Source organism: Lolium rigidum, chromosome 2 (assembly GCF_022539505.1).
Source record: "Lolium rigidum isolate FL_2022 chromosome 2, APGP_CSIRO_Lrig_0.1, whole genome shotgun sequence".
NCBI classification, from domain to species: Eukaryota; Viridiplantae; Streptophyta; class Magnoliopsida; order Poales; family Poaceae; genus Lolium; species Lolium rigidum.
In genome coordinates, this window is record NC_061509.1 from 291,770,748 (window position 1) to 291,794,876 (window position 24,129).

General features: G+C 47.7%; 1 protein-coding gene across 1 annotated transcript; it reads right to left on the bottom strand.

The window, feature by feature from the left end:
• Nucleotides 1–10,779: 10,779 nt before the first annotated feature.
• On the bottom strand, nt 10,780–13,299 carry LOC124693633 (tyrosine N-monooxygenase-like). Its single transcript, XM_047227116.1, has 2 exons — nt 11,711–13,299; nt 10,780–11,618 (listed from the first exon to the last, which is right to left on the bottom strand). The coding sequence occupies exons 1-2, from the start codon at nt 12,689–12,691 to the stop codon at nt 10,986–10,988; spliced, it is 1,614 nt and encodes a 537-aa protein (XP_047083072.1). The 5' UTR covers nt 12,692–13,299; the 3' UTR covers nt 10,780–10,985.
• Between the last annotated feature and the right edge of the window lie 10,830 nt (nt 13,300–24,129).

A 24,129-nucleotide genomic window follows, 5' to 3' on the forward strand; every position in this document is an offset into this window, starting at 1 on the left:
GTGTTGTGCGGGTTCCACGTTGGCACCGGAATCCCTGGTGTTGCGCCGCACTACACTCCTCCGCCATCAACCTTCAACGTGCTTCTTGACTCCTACTGGTTCGATAAACCTTGGTTTCTTACTGAGGGAAACTTGCTGCTGTACGCATCACACCTTCCACTTGGGGTTCCCAACGGGCGTGTGCTTTATGCGTCATCAGGGACGACACAAGAACGTGAGCATGACACCCCAAGGGGCTCTGCTGACATCAGCTTGTCGAAGCCCAAGTTCCCGAGGTACGGGATTGTACCCTAGGCCTCCAAGTTGCTTCGCGACACCTGAACAGTGCGCGGTTCTGGTTTTTTTTGTCGAATTTGCCTTTGTTTCATGCATTGTAGATCCTGATTGTTTTAATGGCGTCGATCGTGATTTTTCTCTTGCGTTGTTGTACACCCTTCGGAGCACGTCGCTGCCCCCACCATGTGGACATGGCCTTGCCACCGACCCAACATTGTGTCATCTCTCTACAAGTCCACTTGGCCGGAGGGTATTTTTTCTCTCAATGGGGTAAAGTGTCTAGAGGGATAAAGAGCTGCCATTAATTGATCTTTATCCGGTTACAATAAATAGCAGGACCTTAAGAAACGAGAAAATTACAATTAGGTTCGTTACTTTTACAGAAGGGTGCCCAACAGAAAGTTACGGAAAGCAATCCAGTTCCTATCTTCTTCTTCTCAGTACATGCTAGGAACCAGGAACTCCGCCACCGGGATATAGCCACTTGGGGTGAAGCGCCCGCTACCGCGTCGTCGCTGGTTCACAAAAGAGAAAAGCGCGCAGACCTCCTGTAGGTGAAGACCTATCTCCGATCGAGGTAAAATTGGAGCCGACGTCGAGTAGACGTTGTCACTCGACCCGGTCGCCCTTCGACCAAGAGCATCACTAATGATGATATCGAGAGAACGCCACCGAAACTAGCCGGCGGCAGTGATGGCGTGTATTTCACACGTTCGTTGGGCAACCCCAAGAGGAAGGTATGATGCGCACAGCAGCAAGTTTTCCCTCAGAAAGAAACCAAGGTTTATCGAACCAGGAGGAGCCAAGAAGCACGTTGAAGGTTGATGGCGGCGGGATGTAGTGCGGCGCAACACCGGAGATTCCGGCGCCAACGTGGAACCTGCACAACACAACCAAGCTACTTTGCCCCAACGAAACAGAGAGGTTGTCAATCTCACCGGCTTGCTGTAACAAAGGATTAACCGTATTGTGTGGAAGATGATTGTTTGCGGAGAAAACAGTAGAAACAAGTATTGCAGTAGATTGTATTTCAAGTAAAGAGAATTGGACCGGGGTCCACAGTTCACTAGAGGTGTCTCTCCCATAAGACGAACAGCATGTTGGGTGAACAAATTACAGTTGGGCAATTGACAAATAAAGAGAGCATGACAATGCACATACATATCATGATGAGTATAGTGAGATTTAATTGGGCATTACGACAAAGTACATAGACCGCCATCCAACCGCATCTATGCCTAAAAAGTCCACCTTCAGAGTTATCATCCGAACCCCTCCAGTATTAAGTTGCAAACAACGGACAATTGCATTAAGTATGGTGCGTAATGTAATCAACAACTACATCCTTAGACATAGCATCAATGTTTTATCCCTAGTGGCAACAAGCACAACACAACCTTAGAACTTTCGTCACTCGTCCCGGTGTCAATGCGGGCATGAACCCACTATCGAGCATAAGTACTCCCTCTTGGAGTTAAAAGCATCTACTTGGCCGGAGCATCTACTAATAACGGAGAGCATGCAAGATCATAAACAACACATAAGCATAACTTTGATAATCAACATAACAAGTATTCTCTATTCATCGGATCCCAACAAACGCAACATATAGAATTACATATAGATGATCTTGATCATGATAGGCAGCTCACAAGATCCGACAATGATAGCACAATGGGGAGAAGACAACCATCTAGCTACTGCTATGGACCCATAGTCCAGGGGTAGACTACTCACTCATCACTCCGGAGGCGACCATGGCGGTGTAGAGTCCTCCGGGAGATGAATCCCCTCTCCGGCAGGGTGCCGGAGGCGATCTCCGGGATCCCCCGAGATGGGATCGGCGGCGACGGCGTCTCGGTAATGTTTTCCGTATCGTGGCTCTCGGCATCGGGGGTTTCGTCACGGAGGCTATTTGTAGGCGGAAGGGCAGGTCAAGAGGCGGCACGGGGGCCCACACCACAGGCCGGCGCGGCCAAGGGGGGCCGCGCCGCCCTAGGGTTTGGCGCCCCGTGGCCCCTCTTCGTCTCTCCTTCGGACTTCCGGAAGCTTCGTGAGAAAATAGGCCTCCGGGCTTTTATTTCGTCCAATTCCGAGAATATTTCTTTACTAGGATTTCTGAAACCAAAAACAGCAGAAAACAACGAATCGGCACTTCGGCATTTTGTTAATAGGTTAGTTCCGGAAAATGCACGAATATGATATAAAGTGTGCATAAAACATGTAGATAACATCAATAATGTGGCATGGAACACAAGAAATTATCGATACGTTGGAGACGTATCAGCATCCCCAAGCTTAGTTCTGCTCGTCCCGAGCGGGTAAAACGATAACAAAGATAATTTCTGGAGTGACATGCCATCATAAACTTGATCATACTATTTGTAAAGCATATGTAGAGAATGCAGCGATCAAAACAATGTGTATGACATGAGTAAACAAGTGAATCATAAAGCAAAGACTTTTCATGAATAGCACTTCAAGACAAGCATCAATAAGTCTTGCATAAGAGTTAACTCATAAAGCAATAATTCAAAGTAAAGGTATTGAAGCAACACAAAAGAAGATTAAGTTTCAGCGGTTGCTTTCAACTTGTAACATGTATATCTCATAGATATTGTCAACATAGAGTAATATAATAAGTGCAATAAGCAAGTATGTAAGAATCAATGCACAGTTCACACAAGTGTTTGCTTCTTGAGGTGGAGAGAAATAGGTGAACTGACTCAACATAAAAGTAAAAGAATGGTCCTCATAGAGGAAAAGCATCGATTGCTATATTTGTGCTAGAGCTTTGATTTTGAAAACATGAAACAATTTTGTCAACGGTAGTAATAAAGCATATGCATCATGTAAATTATATCTTATAAGTTGCAAGCCTCATGCATAGTGTACTAATAGTGCTCGCACCTTGTCCTAATTAGCTTGGACTACCTGGATTATCACCGCAATACATATGCTTTAACCAAGTATCACAAAGGGGTACCTCTATGCCGCTCGTACAAAGGTCTAAGGAGAAAGCTCGCATTTGGATTTCTCGCTTTTGATTATTCTCAACTTAGACATCCATACCGGGACAACATAGACAACAGATAATGGACTCCTCTTTTAATGCTTTAAGCATTCAACAACAATTAATTCTTTTCTCATTAGAGATTTGAGGATGTTTGTCCAAAACTGAAACTTCCACCATGGAACATGGCTTTAGTTAGCGGCCCAATGTTCTTCTCTCACAATATGCATGCTCAAACCATTCAACTCAGTGTAGATCGCCCTTACTTCCGACAAGACGAACATGCATAGCAACTCACATGAAATTCAACAATGAGTTGATGGCGTTCCCCGATAAACATGGTTATCGCACAACAAGCAACTTAATAAGAGATAAAGTGCATAATTACATATTCAATACCACAATAGTTTTTAAGCTATTTGTCCCATGAGCTATATATTGCAAAGGTGAATGATGGAATTTTAAAGGTAGCACTCAAGCAATTTACTTTGGAATGGCGGGAAAATACCATGTAGTATAGGTAGGTATGGTGGACACAAATGGCATAGTGGTTGGCTCAAGTATTTTGGATGCATGAGAAGTATTCCCTCTCGATACAAGGTTTAGGCTAGCAAGGTTATTTGAGGCAAACACAAGGATGAACTAGTACAGCAAAACTCACATAAAAGACATATTGAAAGCATTATAATACTCTATACCGTCTTCCTTGTTGTTCAAACTCAAAACTAGAAATTATCTAGACCTTAGAGAAACCAAATATGCAAACCAAATTTTAGCATGCTCTATGTATTTCTTCATTAATGGGTGCAAAGCATATGATGCAAGAGCTTAAACATGAGCACAACAATTGCCAAGTATCACATTACCCAAAACATTTATAGCAATTACTACATGTATCATTTTCCAATTCCAACCATATAACAATTTAACGAAGGAGAAACTTCGCCATGAATACTATGAGTAGAAACCAAGGACATATTTGTCCATAAGCTACAGCGGAGTGTGTATCTCTCCCATAAAGTGAATGCTAGGATCCATTTTATTCAAACAAAACAAAAACAAAAACAAAACGACGCTCCAAGAAAAAGCACATAAGATGTGGCCGAATAAAAATGTAGTTTCAGGGAGGAACCCGATAATTTGTTGATGAAGAAGGGGATGCCTTGGGCATCCCCAAGCTTAGACGCTTGAGTCTTCTTGATATATGCAGGGGTGAACCGCCGGGTGCATCCCCAAGCTTAGAGCTTTCACTCTCCTTGATCATGTTGCATCATACTCCTCTCTTGATCCTTGAAAACTTCCTCCACACCAAACTCGAAACAACTCATTAGAGGGTTAGTGCACAATATAAATTGACATATTCAGAGGTGACACAATCATTCTTAACACTTCTGGACATTGCATAATGCTACTGGACATTAGTGGATCAAAGAAATTCATCCAACATAGCGAAAGAGGCAATGCGAAATAAAAGGCAGAATCTGTCAAAACAGAACAGTTCGTATTGACGAATTTTAAAATGGCACCAGACTTGCTCAAATGAAAATGCTCAATTTGAATGAAAGTTGCGTACATATCTGAGGATCATGCACGTAAATTGGCATAATTTTCTGAGCTTCCTGCAGGGCAGTGGGCTCAGATTCGTGACAGCAAAGAAATCTGGAACTGCGCAGTAATCCAAATCTAGTACTTACTTTTCTATCAACGGCTTAACTTGGCACAACAAAACTCAAAACTAAGATAAGGAGAGGTTGCTACAGTAGTAAACAACTTCCAAGACACAAAATAAAAACAAAGTACTGTAGGTAAAAACATGGGTTGTCTCCCATAAGCGCTTTTCTTTAACGCCTTTCAGCTAGGCGCAGAAAGTGTATCTCAAGTATTATCGAAGGGTGGTGCATTCTCAGCGAGGTGTGGAGTTTTCTCAACTAGGCATATTATATTAGATACATAAGTTTTAGCATCTCCCTTTTCATTAGTCTTAGGTGTGCTACTCTCATCAAACAAATTTTCAGGAACAAGCCAAGCATAGTTATTTTCTAGTGCATCATTCATAGCTAGGAGCTTGCATGGTATTGGTGCTTTGATCTCCTCACCATCATCAATATTATTAGTGTATCTTATTCTATCCATATCCATCTTTTCAAGGAGACTAACAAAATTAGTAGGAGAACCAAGCATATTGAATTTAGCAAACACCTTTCTAGCTTCTCTTGCTAGACCACCAAATTCTCTAAGAAGGGTTTCTAAAACAAAATCTTTCTTTTCCCCTTCTTCCATATCACCAAGTGTGAAAAACATGTGTTGGATTATAGGATTAAGATTAACAAATTTAGTTTCCAACAAGCGAACTAAATGCGCAGCAGCAATTTCATAAGTAGGCGCAAGATCTATCAAGTGTCTATCTTCAAAATTTTCAATGGTACTAACATGGTTGAAGAATTCTTCTATATTATTTCTCCCAACTATAGACCCACGTCCTACCGGTATGTTCTTTGTGGTAAAATTAAAAGGAAACATGATGAAATAAGTAAAGTGAATGCAAGTAAACTAATTTTTTTGTGTTTTCGATATAGCAAACAAGACAGTAAATAAAGTAAAACTAGCAACTAATTTTTTTTGTATTTTGATTTAGTGCAGCAAACAAAGTAGTAAATAAAATAAAGCAAGACAAAAACAAAGTAAAGAGATTGAGAAGTGGAGACTCCCCTTGCAGCGTGTCTTGATCTCCCCGGCAACGGCGCCAGAAAAAGAGCTTGATGGCGTGTATTTCACACGTTCGTTGGGCAACCCCAAGAGGAAGGTATGATGCGCACAGCAGCAAGTTTTCCCTCCGAAAGAAACCAAGGTTTATCGAACCAGGAGGAGCCAAGAAGCACGTTGAAGGTTGATGGCGGCGGGATGTAGTGCGGCGCAACACCGGAGATTCCGGCGCCAACGTGGAACCTGCACAACACAACCAAGCTACTTTGCCCCAACGAAACAGATGAGGTTGTCAATCTCACCGGCTTGCTGTAACAAAGGATTAACCGTATTGTGTGGAAGATGATTGTTTGCAGAGAAAACAGTAGAAACAAGTATTGCAGTAGATTGTATTTCAAGTAAAGAGAATTGGACCGGGGTCCACAGTTCACTAGAGGTGTCTCTCCCATAAGACGAACAAGCATGTTGGGTGAACAAATTACAGTTGGGCAATTGACAAATAAAGAGAGCATGACAATGCACATACATATCATGATGAGTATAGTGAGATTTAATTGGGCATTACGACAAAGTACATAGACCGCCATCCAACCGCATCTATGCCTAAAAAGTCCACCTTCAGGTTATCATCCGAACCCCTCCGGTATTAAGTTGCAAACAACGGACAATTGCATTAAGTATGGTGCGTAATGTAATCAACAACTACATCCTTAGACATAGCATCAATGTTTTATCCCTAGTGGCAACAGCACAACACAACCTTAGAACTTTCCGTCACTCGTCCCGGTGTCAATGCGGGCATGAACCCACTATCGAGCATAAGTACTCCCTCTTGGAGTTAAAAGCATCTACTTGGCCAGAGCATCTACTAATAACGGAGAGCATGCAAGATCATAAACAACACATAAGCATAACTTTGATAATCAACATAACAAGTATTCTCTATTCATCGGATCCCAACAAACGCAACATATAGAATTACATATAGATGATCTTGATCATGATAGGCAGCTCACAAGATCCGACAATGATAGCACAATGGGGAGAAGACAACCATCTAGCTACTGCTATGGACCCATAGTCCAGGGGTAGACTACTCACTCATCACTCCGGAGGCGACCATGGCGGTGTAGAGTCCTCCGGGAGATGAATCCCCTCTCCGGCAGGGTGCCGGAGGCGATCTCCGGGATCCCCCGAGATGGGATCGGCGGCGACGGCGTCTCGGCAATGTTTTCCGTATCGTGGCTCTCGGTACCGGGGGTTTCGTCACGGAGGCTATTTGTAGGCGGAAGGGCAGGTCAAGAGGCGGCACAGGGGGCCCACACCACAGGCCGGCGCGGCCAAGGGGGGCCGCGCCGCCCTAGGGTTTGGCGCCCCCGTGGCCCCTCTTCGTCTCTCCTTCGGACTTCCGGAAGCTTCGTGAGAAAATAGGCCTCCGGGCTTTTATTTCGTCCAATTCCGAGAATATTTCTTTACTAGGATTTCTGAAACCAAAAACAGCAGAAAACAGCATCGGCACTTCGGCATTTTGTTAATAGGTTAGTTCCAGAAAATGCACGAATATGATATAAAGTGTGCATAAAACATGTAGATAACATCAATAATGTGGCATGGAACACAAGAAATTATCGATACGTTGGAGACGTATCAGGCAGCAGCACCAGATCGAGAGTACACTCGAAGGAGATATGCGCATGTGCTGCTATCTGCTGGCTAGGGTTTACTATGCCTTAGATTATATAGTGTAGGCTTGGAAAGTTGTGAGCCGCAACCCACATCAGGGTCAACATAGCAGCCCATGATCAACAGAAAGTGAAAACGGTTGAGTAACGACGGTCCGCTAATGATTCGCAAAGTTAATGCATTAGTATTTTTTTCCGAACAGCGAAATTATAAACATGATGCATAGATAAAAGCTCGGCTCGATTCATTCCCGCAAACCACGTCATGTCGTGATGAGCGGGTGGCCGAGGGAGAGTGCGCACGGGCCTCACACCTCAGTGGAAGTACAATAGTGTACCTTATAAATACTAATGCATGCATGAATGAGGTGACCTCCTATTGATCGCTCATTGGCGCGCGTTTATACGGCACACACACATGCTCCATCGTTTTGGGCCGGCTCATTAACTCGTTTGGTTGGGTAAAATAATAATAGGTTTCTCTACATTCTTACACATCCGAGCACTAGACTAAATGGTTGGCAAAGACGAGAGTTTGAACCCCTGTGTCTACATGTTAGTAACATGATTTTTTCAAATTTGAACAAAAACCAAACATGAACAAATTTTGAATATGATTAAAATCCAAACTTGAACAAAAATTGAATTTGAACAATTTGTTCAGAAAATTGCTCTCAGAAACAAAATTTGTTCAAAAAAAAAAATTTCTCAAATTTTTTTTGTTCATAGTTATTGCTTGTTCAGAAAAAAAAAAGTTGTTCAATTTTTTTTGTTCTTATTTAGAAGATGTTAAAAAACATTCAGAAAAAGAAGAAAACAGAAAAAAGATAAAGATAAAAACTGAAAAACTGAATTCAGAGAACCGAGAAGAACAAGGAAAACCAAAAGAACCAGACCGAAGGTTCCGGAACCTTCATAAAACCAGAATAAAAAAAAGTATTAACTTGTATGTATATACTTCTAAAACGTGTCTAGATATATGTCATTTTAGATAAAGTTGAGACATCATTTTGTGAGCGGAAATATTAAAACTCATCACCATAGCTAAAGTAAAAGCAGATATTGCATTTCGAAAGTCCATTCTGCCGTAGAAGCTTCGTCAAATCACTCGTGGTCCAGGTCCATATCGTCGCCATCTTGAGTTGCCATGATGTAATTTACTTGCTCACGAATCGGGGATGACACCATCTGCTCATGGCAAATCTTCTTCTGCGGATATGACTCTAGGCGCGCTCCTAGCCGTTTCAGTTCTCCCTTTACAACTGCACCAGCAAATATAAAACCAATCTATCTATTAACCAACATATTCCACTTATAGAATGAAACAATCAATAGCTAGTACCAAGTATAATTACAGTAGCATAAGTTGGTCACAATGCTTGATCATGTTCTGAACAAAGGGGATTTGTCAGTGAGGTGTGCTCCCCGCCCCCACCCCACACAACCAAATTAAATGGATAAATTAGCTCACGAAGGGGTATCCGGGAGATCCTAGCCATCCACATAGTACCAAAGTTTGCAAAGGGGGACACTTCGGGTTGGACAAGTTCTTTACTACTGGCAGAAAATAAGATGAAAAAAAAACATGCATTTACCTGGAGCAGCGGTCATATCAACATGGATGGAGACGGTGCTGTAGAATATATATGCGTTGGGTAATCTCTGGCAATTATAGACTCCTTGCAGTATCTTGTTTGACATGTCAACAGCAATGATCCAAGTCCCTATCTTCTCCATGTAGCGCTTGACGATAAAGCAGACAACATTGTCTTGGTGCAAGCTCATCCTGGGCATGTCTAGGTAGAGCGAACCAAGAGTGCGCTGGCCCTCATAGCCGTCGTCGTCGTCGCTGTCCCACTCCGTCGTCTCGGGCAGCAGTCCATCATAGCATACACCGTCGGCCACCGAGAGGTCCAGGTCACAGACATCCTCAAAGTACTTGCTCCAACCCTCGAGCTGGCACCAAGGGGTTGTCACGGCGGTGGTGGTGCTCCACGAGGTAACACGCCAGTGCTCAAAGATTGGGCTGCACACCACCTCGACAAACCTGATGCGGAGGTGGCCGGAGCCAGGTACTTTTTGGATGATTACGTCGCGAGGTGTCGATACGAACGACACGCGGGGCGCCGATTCCTTGGAGTTTCCTGTTGATGGCAGCGGGAGGTGATGGAGTTTTGGGCGCTCCCCGTCGAGCACGTCGCAGAAGAGGATGCCAGTCCAGATGTCGACAAAGGCGACCATGGAGCCACCGACAGGGATCGCAATGTACGTCATGTGGAGGATGCTACCGTCGCCTGCAGGTACGGGCGTCTTGATGGTCCATGAGTGTGTCAACGAGCTGTAGAGGAAGAGGTCCAACTGCCCTGGCTTGTCATTAACTAGTGCGGTGATGAGGTAGTCACCGTTGCCGCCGTGGGGCAGGATGCAGGCACAATAGAATTGGGGGTCCAAGTCCAAGCGCTTATCGCCGCTGGGTTGCGGGATGGGGCAAAGCGAAGGGACGCCGGGCTGGTATAGGAAGAACTGCTGGTGGGATTCCGACTTGCAATTGTGGTGGAAGAAGGGGATGCTGAGGAGGACGAGGCCGCCGTAGGTCTCGACAACGATGGGCCGCTCAGTGAACTGGGTGCCGGCGCAGCAGATGAGGATGTTGGAGAGTCGAGGCGGACGTGCGACGAACAAGCTGACCTGGATGACGATGTCACGCTCTTTGTCATCCGGGTGCTTGATTTCGCAGCGGGTGGTGGTGGCGTTGGTGCTGCTGCCGATGTAGAGCTTGCTGTCGAGGAGGCAGCTCTCGAGGGGGGCTACTTCGGCTTCTTGGGTGTCGGCAACATGTGGTCGCCGTGACATAAGGAAGTGAAAATCCATCGTTGGCCTGGCTTGGAATTTCTAAGATGGATCTAGACTTCTAGTGCAACTTTAAGTGCCAGGCTGCGATCTCAAGCCAGATGAGTTGGAGACGGAGACGGGGAGTGGTGGAGAGGAGGAAGGGGGAACGAGTTGGAGAGGGAGAGGGAGAGGGAGACGGAGATGGAGAGTGGTGGCGGCGGCAATCCATCCTTGGAGTGCTCTACTCTCCATCTTTTTTTTTTTGGAGAAGCATTCAAGTATCCAACCCTTTTATTCAGTATTCTTTTTCCAAGAACATGCAGGATTGCATTAGACAACGGTTAATTGTTTACAGCCCAGGTCCGCTCTGCACAAGAATATTACTTAAGAGTTCTCCTCACGTCTCTCTGCTCTCTGACTAGCAACATCCAAAGCTGGAACTCATACCCCACTCGGCGATAGAGGTGATCGATCAAGCTTCAAGTGCTATGATGGTAGAGGTGCACTGGCAAGCGTGGCTCCGCGTGCAGTACCAATGGCTTTGCCAAGGAGAGGTTGTGCTTGGACTCGCTGAGATGGATGACCGGCAACCCAGCTGGTTTGGCCCATGTAAAGCCCTGCAGGAGCCTGCCGAAAAGCATGACGCTCATGGCCGTACCTAGCGACGCTGCCATGCAACCACGGCGACCAGTGCTGAAGGAGATGAACCGCAGCTCGTTCTCAGTGAGCGCCACTTCGACGTCGTCTCCCATGTGGCGCTCCGGCTTGAAGCGGAGCGGGTCGTCCCAGACGGTGGGGTTCCGGCCCAGGCCAGCCCGGCTAAGGAGGACGTGGCTTCCCTTGGGCACGCGGTAGCCGGCGACGGTGGTGTCGGCGATCGCGACGTGCGGCACATTGAAGGGAGCGAAGGGATGCAGTCGAAACGCCTCGCGTATGCATGCCTTGAGGTAGTTAAGCTCGGGTATGTCGGACTCCTGCACCAGCCGCTCCCGACCGACCACCCGGTCCATCTCCTCCACCGCCATGTCCAGCAACTCCGGGCTGTTCACCATCTCTGCCAGCGCCCACTCCACGGCGTTGGACGGATTGTCTATCGCTGCTAATACCATGTCCTGCATGCATTTACGTGAATACGAGTCGAGTCGACGGCCATTATCAGCTTCCATGTACATGCAAATCTGTTTAACCGGGAATCATTGCTTACCTTGCAGATTGCTTTGACCTCCTCGATTGTAAGCAACGAGTTTCCATCCCCATCTCTGAGCGTGATGAGAACGTCGACGAAATCTTCGACCTCGTCCAGCCTCAGCTCGCCGCCCTTCCACTGCATCCAACGCTCGTCAATGACCTTGTCGTGCAGCCTGTTCATCGTCGCGTTGGACTCCATAACCACCTTCTCGTGGCCGTCGAGGTCAAGACCAAGCAGCCACGGGAGGTAGTCGCTGATGCAGAAGGAGAAGAGGAGCCCCACGGAGGTGAAGGAAGCGTCCATGTGCTCCACCTCGAGCGGCCCCGGCCCGCCGTTGGGCTGAGGTTCTCCGAAGTACCGCCTGCCGAAGACGAGCCGGCGGATGACGTTGCCGCAGTAATGACGTGTGACGTGCCTGACATTGACGTTGTTGGCGTCCGACGACCCCCTGGAGCTGCTGCCGGTGGCGAGGTTGTAGACGTAGCGTGTGAAGTTGTTGGCCTCGTCGGCGCGCTTGTCGTGGAGCCACTTGTGGCGGGAAGGGCAAACGATCTCGGAGGTAAACACCCAACGCATCTTCTTCCAGTGGTCCCCGAACGGCGAGAGCACAGCGTCCTTGTACCCGCAGCTGGCGGCTTCGGAGGCGAAGGTGAGCGGCCGGGACATGAAATTCGCGTCCTGCTTCTTGAGCACCTCCCTGGCTATCTTGGGGCAGGTGATGGGGACGACGTTGACACCGCCCAAGCGGAAGCAGGCGATGTCGGTACCCATCTCGTTCATCTTGAGATGGATCCAACGGAACGCCGGCTTGTTGAGCATAATCTCAGGAAGATTGCCCACCAGAGGCCACGGCAACGGCCCCGGCGGAAGCGGAACGGTCGCCGATGAGCATGGGCCACTGCAGATGTTGATCCTGGGCCCTAACCACCTGTGGACAATGTATACAAGCATTATTACGACGAGCAGCAAGGACACAAAGGAGCAATTTCCTAGCATCGTGGAGACTGCTGCTAGCTCCAGTTGAGTGGAACTTCTGGCTAGTTGGCTCGATTCGTGCCGTCTTGGCAGACAAGCTCTCTATGTCTTGTTTTCTTTTTGGGTCTCTCTAGGGCTCGAGAACGAAGCTTATTCTCTGCTAAATGGGGTGATCAGCTTTCTTTATGGGAAGTGCGGAGGATCCTCCGGAGGATATTTCGTCCTCCGAACGACACGTGTCCCATCGCCGATGGCAGCATCTCCGGCCGCCTGCCTTTGCAGCAGAGGCAGCCCAGGTTTGCAGCAATGCTCGCAGAAGCATCGGCCGCCTGGCGTCGTCGGAGCACCGTCGGCAGCCCCTAGCTAGCCTCGGAGCACTGCCGCGTGAAATTTTCCAGCAGCTGTGAGCAATGCAGCACAGCGTTGGTTGTTTGCAGCAGTGGGGACGCGGCGCTCGAGAGGAACGGCGGTGGAGTTGGTCTGCGAGAAGAACGGCGGCCTCGCGTCGGTGGGAGAAGAAGTACAAAACTACAGGAATCCATGGCGCTGCATCTCTCTCGGTAGTCGGTAGGGAATGAGGAAAAGGGGAGAAGAACTGTGTGGGCCGGAGAGATTGAAGGAGAAGAGCGCCGAGATAAGGGATCCATGGCCCCTGTTTTCCTTGCCACGTTCGAACAAACACGGCGCGGTCCGCACGATGGGGATCATCGGAGGAGAGGACGCCCGACCTGAAGGAAACGGATCTTCCGTACATGTGAAAATCTCGCCCAATCGGTCCACGAGGTAGAGAAACCTACACGCACTGGCGTCACGCATCGCACGCTGTGGCCTGTCCCGTGTGGCGTGTGATGTCTGTCTTTCTCCTGGACAAGTCCTAACCACTTGTGACTTGAGCAGCTCTACTAAGGGCAGCTGCGCGACGCATTTTATTGTCCACGTGCGTCCGTTTCCGTCGCGCTGCGGATAATAAAATGTCTGTTTTTGTCCGCGTCCGTTTACGTCTGAGGTGGCTCCAGCGGGGCGACGTATTTTTTTACTTGTTTTTTTTCTTTTCTCTATTTAAACATAGTTCCAAATATTACATATTGGAACATTATTTTACACAAACTAATACATAGTTTGGAACATGGTTTACACAAACTAATACATAGTTTGAACCATGGTTGACACAAATAAAAACATTTTTTAAAAAGAAATCACTTGTGTTGATTTCCGGTTGTTCGCTGCCAAGAAAGAACATTCGAGGGCACACCCAATCACCCAAACTGGAAAATCCAGCTTGGGATGGTGCACTTGTTGGTTCTTCCGAGGAAGAACAACCAGAAACCTTCACTACTGGCTTCGTCTGGATCGTAGCCATATTCGCTGCAAAGAAAGAACACTCTAACTTCTAACTATCAGTGTCCGAGCTGGATTCGCCGGTGTGGTAGTGTCTGCGGCAGGCTATGTCGTCGAACACCTTGACGATCATTTCACCGTCCCCCTCGTAGAGGAAGGTGAGCTGGCAGCCGGACTCGAGCGCGAGGTCGCGGGCAAACTTGTCCCACACCGTGTGCAGATACATCTTGCCCTGCCCGTTGAACAAGACCTCCACGGTCCACCGGCAGAAGTTGCAGTTGGCCTCCCGTAGTTGCAAGTGCGCCGGTTCGACGCCATCGACAAACTCGACGAACTTGTCCGGGAGCCACTTGATGCCGAGTGGGTCATCGTCAATGCAGAGGAGGAACTCGAAGCAGCGGTCGTCCTGCGAAGACGAGGAGGGCGCATGCGACAACGAGCGTGGGGCCGTAGCTGCTCCACCAAGGCGGCCCCTACCCCGGCCCCAGGGGCGCCCAGGGCCGCGGCCTCGACCGCCTCGCCGGCCACCAGGACCCACCATGGACTTCCTCGCAGGCCTGGCTGCGTCGCGGGAAGAGCTAGGCGGCGCTACGGTGGAGCTTGTGGCGGCTAGGGTTTGTTCGGAGGAGTGGATGAGGAAGAAGAACGCGCACCCTCTTTATATAGGCCGGAGGAAGGCGATGGCCGCGGGACGCGTGGCGTCGCCATTAACGCAGTTGGCGGAGGTAGGCGACGGCCGCTCGGCAGCCGAGGCATCGCTATTAACGTGTCGCAGACTGCCAAAGCGATGCAGCGGCGCCAGGGTCACTGCTAGGCGGGCCCAACGAAACGTCCGCCAGACGCGCGTGTCCGCAGAGACGCATCCGAGGTGCATATTTGGGCCAGGTTTGCGTCGCCGCGGACGGCCCGGTCACTTTGCGTCGCCCGCTGGAGGTGGTACCAGAAGCATTTTTCGGCCCGACGGACGCAAACGGTCGCTTAGCGTCCGTTTGCGTCGCGCCGCTGGAGATGCACTAACGTCAGGGCATCTCCAACGGGGCGACGACCGTTTACGTCCGCGCGGACCGGAAATGCGTCTGCACCCTGCTCCAGCGGGGCGACGCATCGTGTCTAGGGCGTCCATAGCGACGCAAACGTGGCGCAAATATGCGGCACGTTTGCGTCTCCGTGGACGTTGCACGGTCACGCCTAGCGTCCGCTCGCTTCCCCACGAGCCCACCTGGCAGCGACCCTGGCTTGATCTGCCTCGAATTAAACCACAACAAGCGCGCCGATGTCAACCGCCGAAGTGGCAACCGCACTGATCAGCCCGCCAACCGCCGGAATGGAGCGCCGAACCGCCGCAGAAGAGCAACCGCATGCCTATTCGTTATAAGCGCCGCCATTAATCACCGTAGAATATAACCCCTGCGCCTGTTGTAATTCACGTCGAACCGCCTGCCATTCTTCTTCTCCAACACCGGCTAGCCAGGCGCCATGAGCAACTTGTCCTTGCCGTCGGACTCGGAGAGCGAGGGCAAGCCGCCGGGATGACGACATTGGTGGGAAACGCCTGTGACGCCCAGCAACCCTGGCTCCACGCCGAGGAAGGTCGAGGAGGACGGAGGCGCCGTTGGCAGCGACGGCCAGGAGGAGGAGGAGGAGGACGGAGGCGCCGTTGGCAGCGACGGCCAGGAGGAGTATGAGGAGGAGGAGGAGGACTCCGACGCCAAGTTCGCACGGCTGGAGGCGCTGGAGGCGGCGGACGAGAAGGCGGCGGCAAGGAAGGTGGCAAGGGCCCGGGCAAGGGCGCAGGCGGCGCGTCGTCGTCCGTTCACCGACGACGACGATGATGACGCCACTGACCAGGGACTAAAAATTAGCTTATAATTTCATTGTTTTTAAATTTATCATCTAATTTGTATGTTAAATATGTTTGAACTTATTCGATTCAAGAATTAGTTTATAATCAGTATAACTTGTTTTCGTGTTTGAACTTGCTCTTTCAAAGATTCGTTAAGCACAACTTACAACCGATGTAGAAATTGGGGAGTTTTTCAACAAAAAAGAAAAGAAAAAGCAGGGAAACAAAACAATGAGGTGTCCAAAATGCATCGGACCGCTGGGTGGCTCCCGATGCAAACGGATAATTCGCGTCTCGCAGTCATTTTCGCGTCCGCCAGGCGACGTAAACGGACGCCCGCGGACAATTTAAACATCTGAAATGCGTCGCCCCCGTTGAGATGCCCTCAGCTTCCTATCGTCATTTTGTTTGGCGTGACAGCTTGTGTTTTAATTTATACGGCTGATATGTCAGGGACCAGGTTCATCCTTCTATTTTTCCTAGTGAAAACGGATGATGTGAATCAGGGTGCACGTTCACCCTATTATGGAATATTTTAAAATACTATTTCAAAGTTCCAAAAAAATGAAAAATGCACGCATGTATATATTATGTTGAATCTTACTTGTGCAAATTTTGGCATAAAAAAACGACCATGTGTAACTTACATATAAATGTGAAAATGGAAATTCATATTTCTGTGAACAGTATAAAAGCAATCATTATAGTGTCATTTGAACGTTTTGTCATTTTTGTGTAGGTCAAATACAAACGTATTTACGGCCTGACCTTCAGATAATGCAAAGCTGAACGAGGACCTTGGACCTTATCCCCTCCGCTACAGTGACCAGGGGCGATTTTTAGAACCTCTCCGTCGAATCCACCTCGCGCGGCGGCGATCCGTGGGAATCCCCGGATCCTTCCATGTATATAGTGTAGGGTTAGAGGGAGTGCCTGCCGGCGGCGTCCTGGAGGCGGTGGCATCGGTGGTGGGCGTTTTGGTGTTGGCGGCTTCCTCCTCCGACGACGGTGTTCTCCGGAGCTCCGGCGTCAAGCGGTCGACTTCCTGCGCGCTTGCGGTCCTCGAGGACCGCCGCGTGCGTCTCTTCCCCCACTGGATCTCGGGGCGGCGGATCCAGGTGAAGCTGCGGTTGCTGCTGATGTTGAAGCTGGCTTGGCTGCCGATGGAGTAGGGTGGAGGCTCTCCAGAGTTCGAGGACCGACGACTTCCCGTTCGCAGGGGGACATCTTCCGATCCAAGGCTTGAGGGAAGATGCGGCGGCGGCGCGCCATCGGCACGTCTTGCTCCTTGCCGGCAGCTTTTTTTGCAGAAGGACTTGGTTGTAATTTTCTTCTTTGTTTGGTGCCTTTCTGTAATTTCCTGGCTATAATATTATCAGTTTACCTTGCAAAAAAAATACAAATGTATTTTTCGTGAAAACTTACACAAGTACGTATAAACATAATATGTACATGAAAAAAATTAGTTTATTTTTTTTGAAATTTTCAAATAACATTTTTCCAATATTGGAGAAAACGAGTGCACGCATACCTAGGTTCATCCTGGTATTTTCCCTAGTTGCATGATTTTTTTAACGTGAAATCTGATCTCCTACTGACCTCTTTTTAACTTATGTCAAGGTCGATTAGCGCATGCTTGAGGCTGCCGCTGCGCAAGGCAGGTTCTGACCCGGGCTGCAAGGGACTCATGATGGCCAAATTCTCCACGGCATCTGTCAGCCTTGTGGAGTCCATTGCCCTCGTCGGGCCGCTCAAACGCCCCACCCTCACCGTCGACGTGCTTGCGCGCAGCGGCCCGACTGCTCTGGAAACCTCTGTTCGCTGGCCGTGGCGGAGGCCATGGTCCCGGGACAGGAGCCGGACCTCAGCGCCCCCTAAGACGCTTCTGCTACGCACGATCTTCACCAGGGTGGTTCGCTTGCTCCTGCTCCGCCACGCTCTAGCCTAGGGCGCCTCCCATCGGTTGCTACCTTGGTCACTGAAACATCGCCCGTGGCAGCAACAGCCTAGCCGCCTGCGCCTTCTCCTCTCTCGGGCCGCAACACAGCTTCGGACTCGCCCGGGCTGCCGCGGGCACGTACGTCTCAATTGTTGACAAGGTTGTGTCGCGCCGGAAGGAGATCAACAAAGGGCCAGTCCCTACGTGTCGCCGCGGTGAGCAGTCCGCTTGATGTTGTTGTGGAAGATGGGCGCCCCCTGCCGGCGGAGAATGTTCTTGCGCTTGCTCTAGCATGTGATATTCCGCAAGCTGCCCTCGACCTGGATGCTGCCTACCCCCTGGTGCCAGCTCCCTCTGCTTGATCGCGCACGTCAATCGCACCTGCTACTGCATCCTCTGCTCGATTGTCCTTGCCGTGCCGGATAAACGCTGGAGCCCTGATATGTTTTCTAGGTATCCTAGGCCTGGAACCACCCCTAGTTCCTTGAGCGGGATATGCTTCGCCTTCTCGGTTCTGCGTCCTTCTATTTTCAATGGTTTTCTTTCTTCTTCTTCGGGTCTTAAATTTCGCTCCTGTAACCTGTCTTGTATGGATGTTGAACCTTGTGTTGCTCGGTACTTCGATTCATGTTCGCCTAGGTGTTGCCTTTTTCGCCATGTTAGTTAAAGTTTTTTTTTGAATGTTGGAATGTGTGTGGACAAGGGGAACACCGTAAGAGAGGGACGACATAAAGGCTGCTATTGATGCCACTCTGCCCTCTATTCTGTGCTTCCAAGAGACTAAACTTGCGGACATCTCAACATTCCTCGCCTCATCCTTTCTCCCACAATCTCTCAGGTCTTTTGTTTTCAAGCCTTCTTTAGGGGCATCTGGCGACATTGTGACTGCTTGGGATGACAGGCTCCTTCAGCTCGTTCACTATATACCATAGACGACTTCTCCATAACCACCACCTTCGCCCTTCGCTCGGATAGCCTTTCCTTTACGGTAATAAATGTTTAAGGACCTTGCCTACACGACCTCAAACCTGGTTTCCTTGCTTCCTTGGAGGCGATTTTGCCAATACCTCTTGCCCGACTTCCTTGCTAGGTGATTTTAACCTAGTAAGGAGCTCCCCGTGATAAATCAAATGGAAATTTTAACTCCTCGAAGGCTGCTTCCTTCAAAAAATTTATCAGTAATCTTGGCCTTCTTGAAATCCCGCTTGTTGACCGCCAATTTACCTAGTCCAATCAAGAAGACCGTCCTATTTTGGCTCGCCTTAATAGGGTTCTTGTCAACCCGGAGTGGAGCTTCGGCATGCCGGATACCACTCTTACATCCTCCTCTCGCCCTACCTCTGACCACGTCCCTCTTCATCTTGACGCCTCCTCCAAAGCTCCTAGGAGTACCATCTTCCGTATGGAGAATACTTGGTTGTCACACCCTTCTTTCACCCCCATTGTCACCAATAACTAGAACAACGTTGGCCACAACCAAAGCCGGCAAAGCCATCTTCCGCCTGTTAGCTAGCCATCTTAGCTACCCGTGCTTGGGCCAAGGAACGAAGGCTTCACTCCATCTATCTGCTCAATTACCGATATGTGATCTTCTTGCTCGACCGGCTGGAGGAAAATCGCAACCTCTCCTCGCTTGAGAACCACCTGCGCCCCCTTGCCAAGGTTCACCTTAGCAAAAAGAATAACGACCGGGTCACCTATTGGCAGCAGCGAGCAAAAATTAAAAATTGCGCCCACGGAGATGAAAACTCCAGGTATTTTCACCTTTGTGCCTCTGGTTGGCTTAGGAATAACCATATCAAAAACCTCGAGGACGTGGATGGAAACCATATTTTCTCCCACGCTGCCAAAGCCTATATCTTGCACACGAGTTTTTCAAAAACCTCCTTGGCCAGCCCATTACTTCCGGTACCCTCGATCTCTCTGCCCTTGTTGCGTCTACTTCCGTTAACCTCACCCAAGCTGCCACCCTTTGTTCACCCTTTCACTCAGGATGAAATATGGACCGCCCTTTTCTCCATGAAGGACAATACCAGCCCTGGACCCAATGGCTTTGGCCCAACCTTCTTCAAGCGCAACTGGGACCTGGTAAGCATAGCCTTCTGGTTTCTCTGAATGATTTCCACTCCCTCAATTCTGAACTCAGGCCTATCAACAAATCACACATTGTCCTTGTCCCAAAGAAGGAAGGGTCAAACAAGCCTGAATTTGTTTTGCCCCATCTCCTTACAAAATTGTTGCCTCAAGGTTCACACCAAGTATCTCACTCTTCGCCTCCGTGACCTTATCCCGTTTTGGTACCCCGACCAGACTGGCTTTATCTCTGGGCGCTCCATCACAGAGAACTTTGTCTACATGGCTGACATTGTCCAGGCCTGTCACAAACGCTCCGACCCTCTGGAAGTCTTCAAGCTTAACTTCCACAAATCTTTCGACTCTATCAGCTGGGAGCCCATTGACAGATTTCTGTTCGCCAAAGGTTTCCCCGAGATCTGGCGCTCCTGGACCAAAATGCTTAACCAAACCAGCCAAACCACCGTCTTGCTCAATGGCATCCTAGGCGATGCATGTGACATCCTGGCCCATGGCTTAATAGGATTGATAAAATACTCATACCAACAAAGTTGCAACTTTTTTTCCGGAAGCTCATCTTCAAAGAACTCCGAGGTTAAGCGTGCTTGACCCAGAGCGATTTGAGGATGGGTGACCGACCGGGAAGTACTCCCCGGGTGTGCACGAGTGAGGACAAAATGCGCAGGAAAGACATGCGTTGGTCTGTGGGGCTAGTCTAGAGATCCTAAAGAGCTGCCAGGGGTGACATGTCCGGTCGGGGGTGGCCGGGGTGTTACATTTGGTATCAGAGTCGACCTTCGCGGTAACACGGGCGTGTGTGGGTCAGGGGCGTGGACATGTGGCCCGTCGTGGCACATGTGCCAGCACTGGACGCATGAACGTGTGCCAAGAGGGGACGTTCCTTGACTGGGGCTGATCGACGAGGGTGTCGATCTTCTAAGGGGGGATGAGTGTGACATCCTGGCCAAGGGCTTAATAGGATTGATAGAATACTCATACCAACAAGTTGCAACTTCTTTTCCGGAAGCTCATCTCCAAAGAACTTCGAGGTTAAGCGGGTGACCGACCGGGAAGTACTTCCCAGGTGTGCACGAGTGAGGACAAAATGTGCATGAAAGGTGACCGACCGGGAAGTACTTCCCATGTGTGCACGAGTGAGGACAAAATGCGCAGGAAAGATATGTGTTGATCTGTGGAGCTAGTCTAGATATCCTTAAGAGCTGCCAGGGGTGACATGCCCGGTCGGGAGGTGGCTGGGGTGTTACAATGCATTCAGTGTTGTCGTGGCCTACGGTAGGGTGACCCCCTCTCCCACTTTCTCTTCAATATCGTAGCGGATGTGCTCCAGTAAATGCTTCTCCAGGCTTCTCGTGAGGGCATTCTCCTCCACTCTCTTTTTGATGACCTTCTCTTCCCTATTTTACAGTATGTTGATGTGATGACGTTGGGACTCCAAGTGCAGAGTGTTGCATCAGCGAAGTATTTTCCCCACAAGGGTGACTCGAGTGTTTATATTGAACTCTCGGGGAACTGGATGGAAGAGTATTCTCCTCTCTCTTCTTCTAGCAATCCTGCAGGTAAAGTAAATGCCATGTGTCCCGAACTCCACCATGTGGTTATCAAGCACAAGGTTTCGTGTAAGTAAATAACACAAGTAGAAGTAAAACAAGTAAAACACTAAACTAGATAAAATAACTGAGTAATAACTGTAAAGAGGTTGATTGTTTTTGGTGTTTTGGATGCAAATAAGAAAAGTAATTGTTTTTGTATTTTCGGATTAAAATAGTGCAGCAAATAGAAAATAAGGTAAAAGAATTATACAGGTGTTTCTTATGATAAAAAGTGGGCCGGGATTCGTGGGTTCACTTGACTATTCTCTCTTAAAGTTGTGGTAGACAAAAAACAATTCATCAATGAGATATGAAGGTGCAAATAATATTATATGTAAAATTAGACTTAATATGGGAATCACATCCTATCATAGAGATGATGCAACATACCTCTCTTATACTCCACAATAAAGAAACTTCATCAATCATGTATTAATAATTAACATAGCATAGCAATAAGTACTTTGACATGAAGTTTGAATATCAAATATGCCACCTTGAACAAACAAGATCATCACGACTGTCACATGATGAACATTGCACATGCATTCACTTTATCCCTACTGAGGTAGAAATACAAAGGAAAAGCCATAATAGATCTTGAACATAGTATCCAATCACTAAAACCATGCTATTCCATATAATACACACATCACCCCATACACGCTCGTGCACATATGTTTGATCAGAACAAGTACTTAAGAACGGGGTACATAATATGCATCTATCAATACATCTCAGAATGTAATAAGATCAGATCTCATAAAAATATCATAGAACAAGGATCCACCACATAGGTATTACAAATATGACCATAATCATGATAGGCAGCTCATATGCCACTAAGAACTATGAAGAACATGAGAGAAATAGATCAAGCTACTGCAACAAACCCGTAGTTCAGAGGTGGACTACTCCATCTTGGTCATGGTAATGATGATGAAGATGTTGGAGAAATCTCCCTCTAGCGGTGATCCTGGCGGAGTTTCCCCCTCCAATCTTCTCTGCAACATCCTCCGTTTTCGTGTTTCTGTGTTTGTGCGGCGCTCCCCTCCCGAGAACTCTTCGGGGTCATATATATAGTCGTTTTCAGGGCAAAATACGTCGGTTCGCGAAAAAATCAAGCCAATCGGGCGACCGATGGCTGAAAGAGGAGGCTTGGCGCGCCCTCTCTTCCTGGGCACCACCTGGCCTCTTTCGGCCCTGAGGCCTCTCTAGGTGAGCTTCCAGGGCACATGCTGCTTCTACCGATGAAAAAGTGACGCTCCGAAAATCCCAGGTCGATTTTGACTCCGTATAGGTCTCTGAAAGTGAAAAATACACAAAACAGAGGATTCCTCTTTTGCAGCGTTATAACCCAAATAAAGGGGATCATTGGTAAATCCCCATAAATCAATGTAAAACATGGTATTATCATCATATATGTTGCAAATATGTGGGAATTTAATATGATAAAGGACAAAGTTCATTATGAATTTTACATGCATCAACATCCCCAAGCTTGACCTATGCTCGTCCTAAGCATCAAGGTGATAAAACTAACATGAACTTTGGAATGTATAATATATAGCTTCCAAATAATCATGCAAAGTATCACATGGTTCAATCAATAAAGAATGACAATAAATAACATGAACTAATCAAGTGATAACTCTTACATTCTACAAAGCATGCATAATAGTAAATAGCATTGTAAGAAACATGAATGATAAGTATTATGAATAATAAAGCATGCTTGGAAGAATCCTATGGAATTGTTGGAAGACTTTTGTCCTCTCTTTTCAGGAATATTTATTTTGACTCTTGAACACAAGAAAATAAGCAGGGAATTTATATGCTAAACCTCCAATAAATTAAAAGGATGGGTACCAAGTATCTCACGCATGAAGATATCTATGTGTCATGAGTTTAACCTCTTATGAGTAATTGTTGCCTCACTTTATTGAATGCTAAGGACTACACCTCTTGTTACTCAACTTTGGGTTACCGAGATTTTTCGACATACATGTTTCAACCAAGCATCACAATGGGGTACCTTCATGCCACCTTACAAAGGACCAAAGGAGATGTGCATCTCAATATAATCCATCCATACCGGGACAACATGAACAACATACGTTGAGCATCCTCTATTACTCTCTCTCATTTTTTTCTCATACTCTTTTTGTTTTTCTTTTCTCATTCTTTTTTCACGATGACGTTGGGACTCCAAGTGCAGAATGTTGCGTCAGCGAAGTATTTTCCCCACAAGGGTGACTCGAGGGTTTATATCGAACTCTCGGGGAACTAGCTCAAAGAGTATTCTCTTCTCTCCTCTTCAAGCAATCCCGCAAGTAAAATAAATGCCTTGTGTCCCCAACTCCACCGTGTGGTTGTCAAGCACAAGGTTTCGCGTAAGTAAATAACATAAGTAGTAATAAAGCAAGTAAAAAAACTAAACTAGATAAAATAACTAATTAAAATTGTAAGAGTTTGAATGTTTTTGGTGTTTTGGATGTAAATAAGATAAGTAAATATTTTTATATTTTCGGATAAAAATAGTGCAACAAATAGAAAACAATGTAAAACAAATATAAAGGTGTCTCTGATGATAAAAAGTAGACCGAGGTTCATGGGTTCACTTGACTATTTTCTCGTAAAGTTGTGGTGGAAAAAA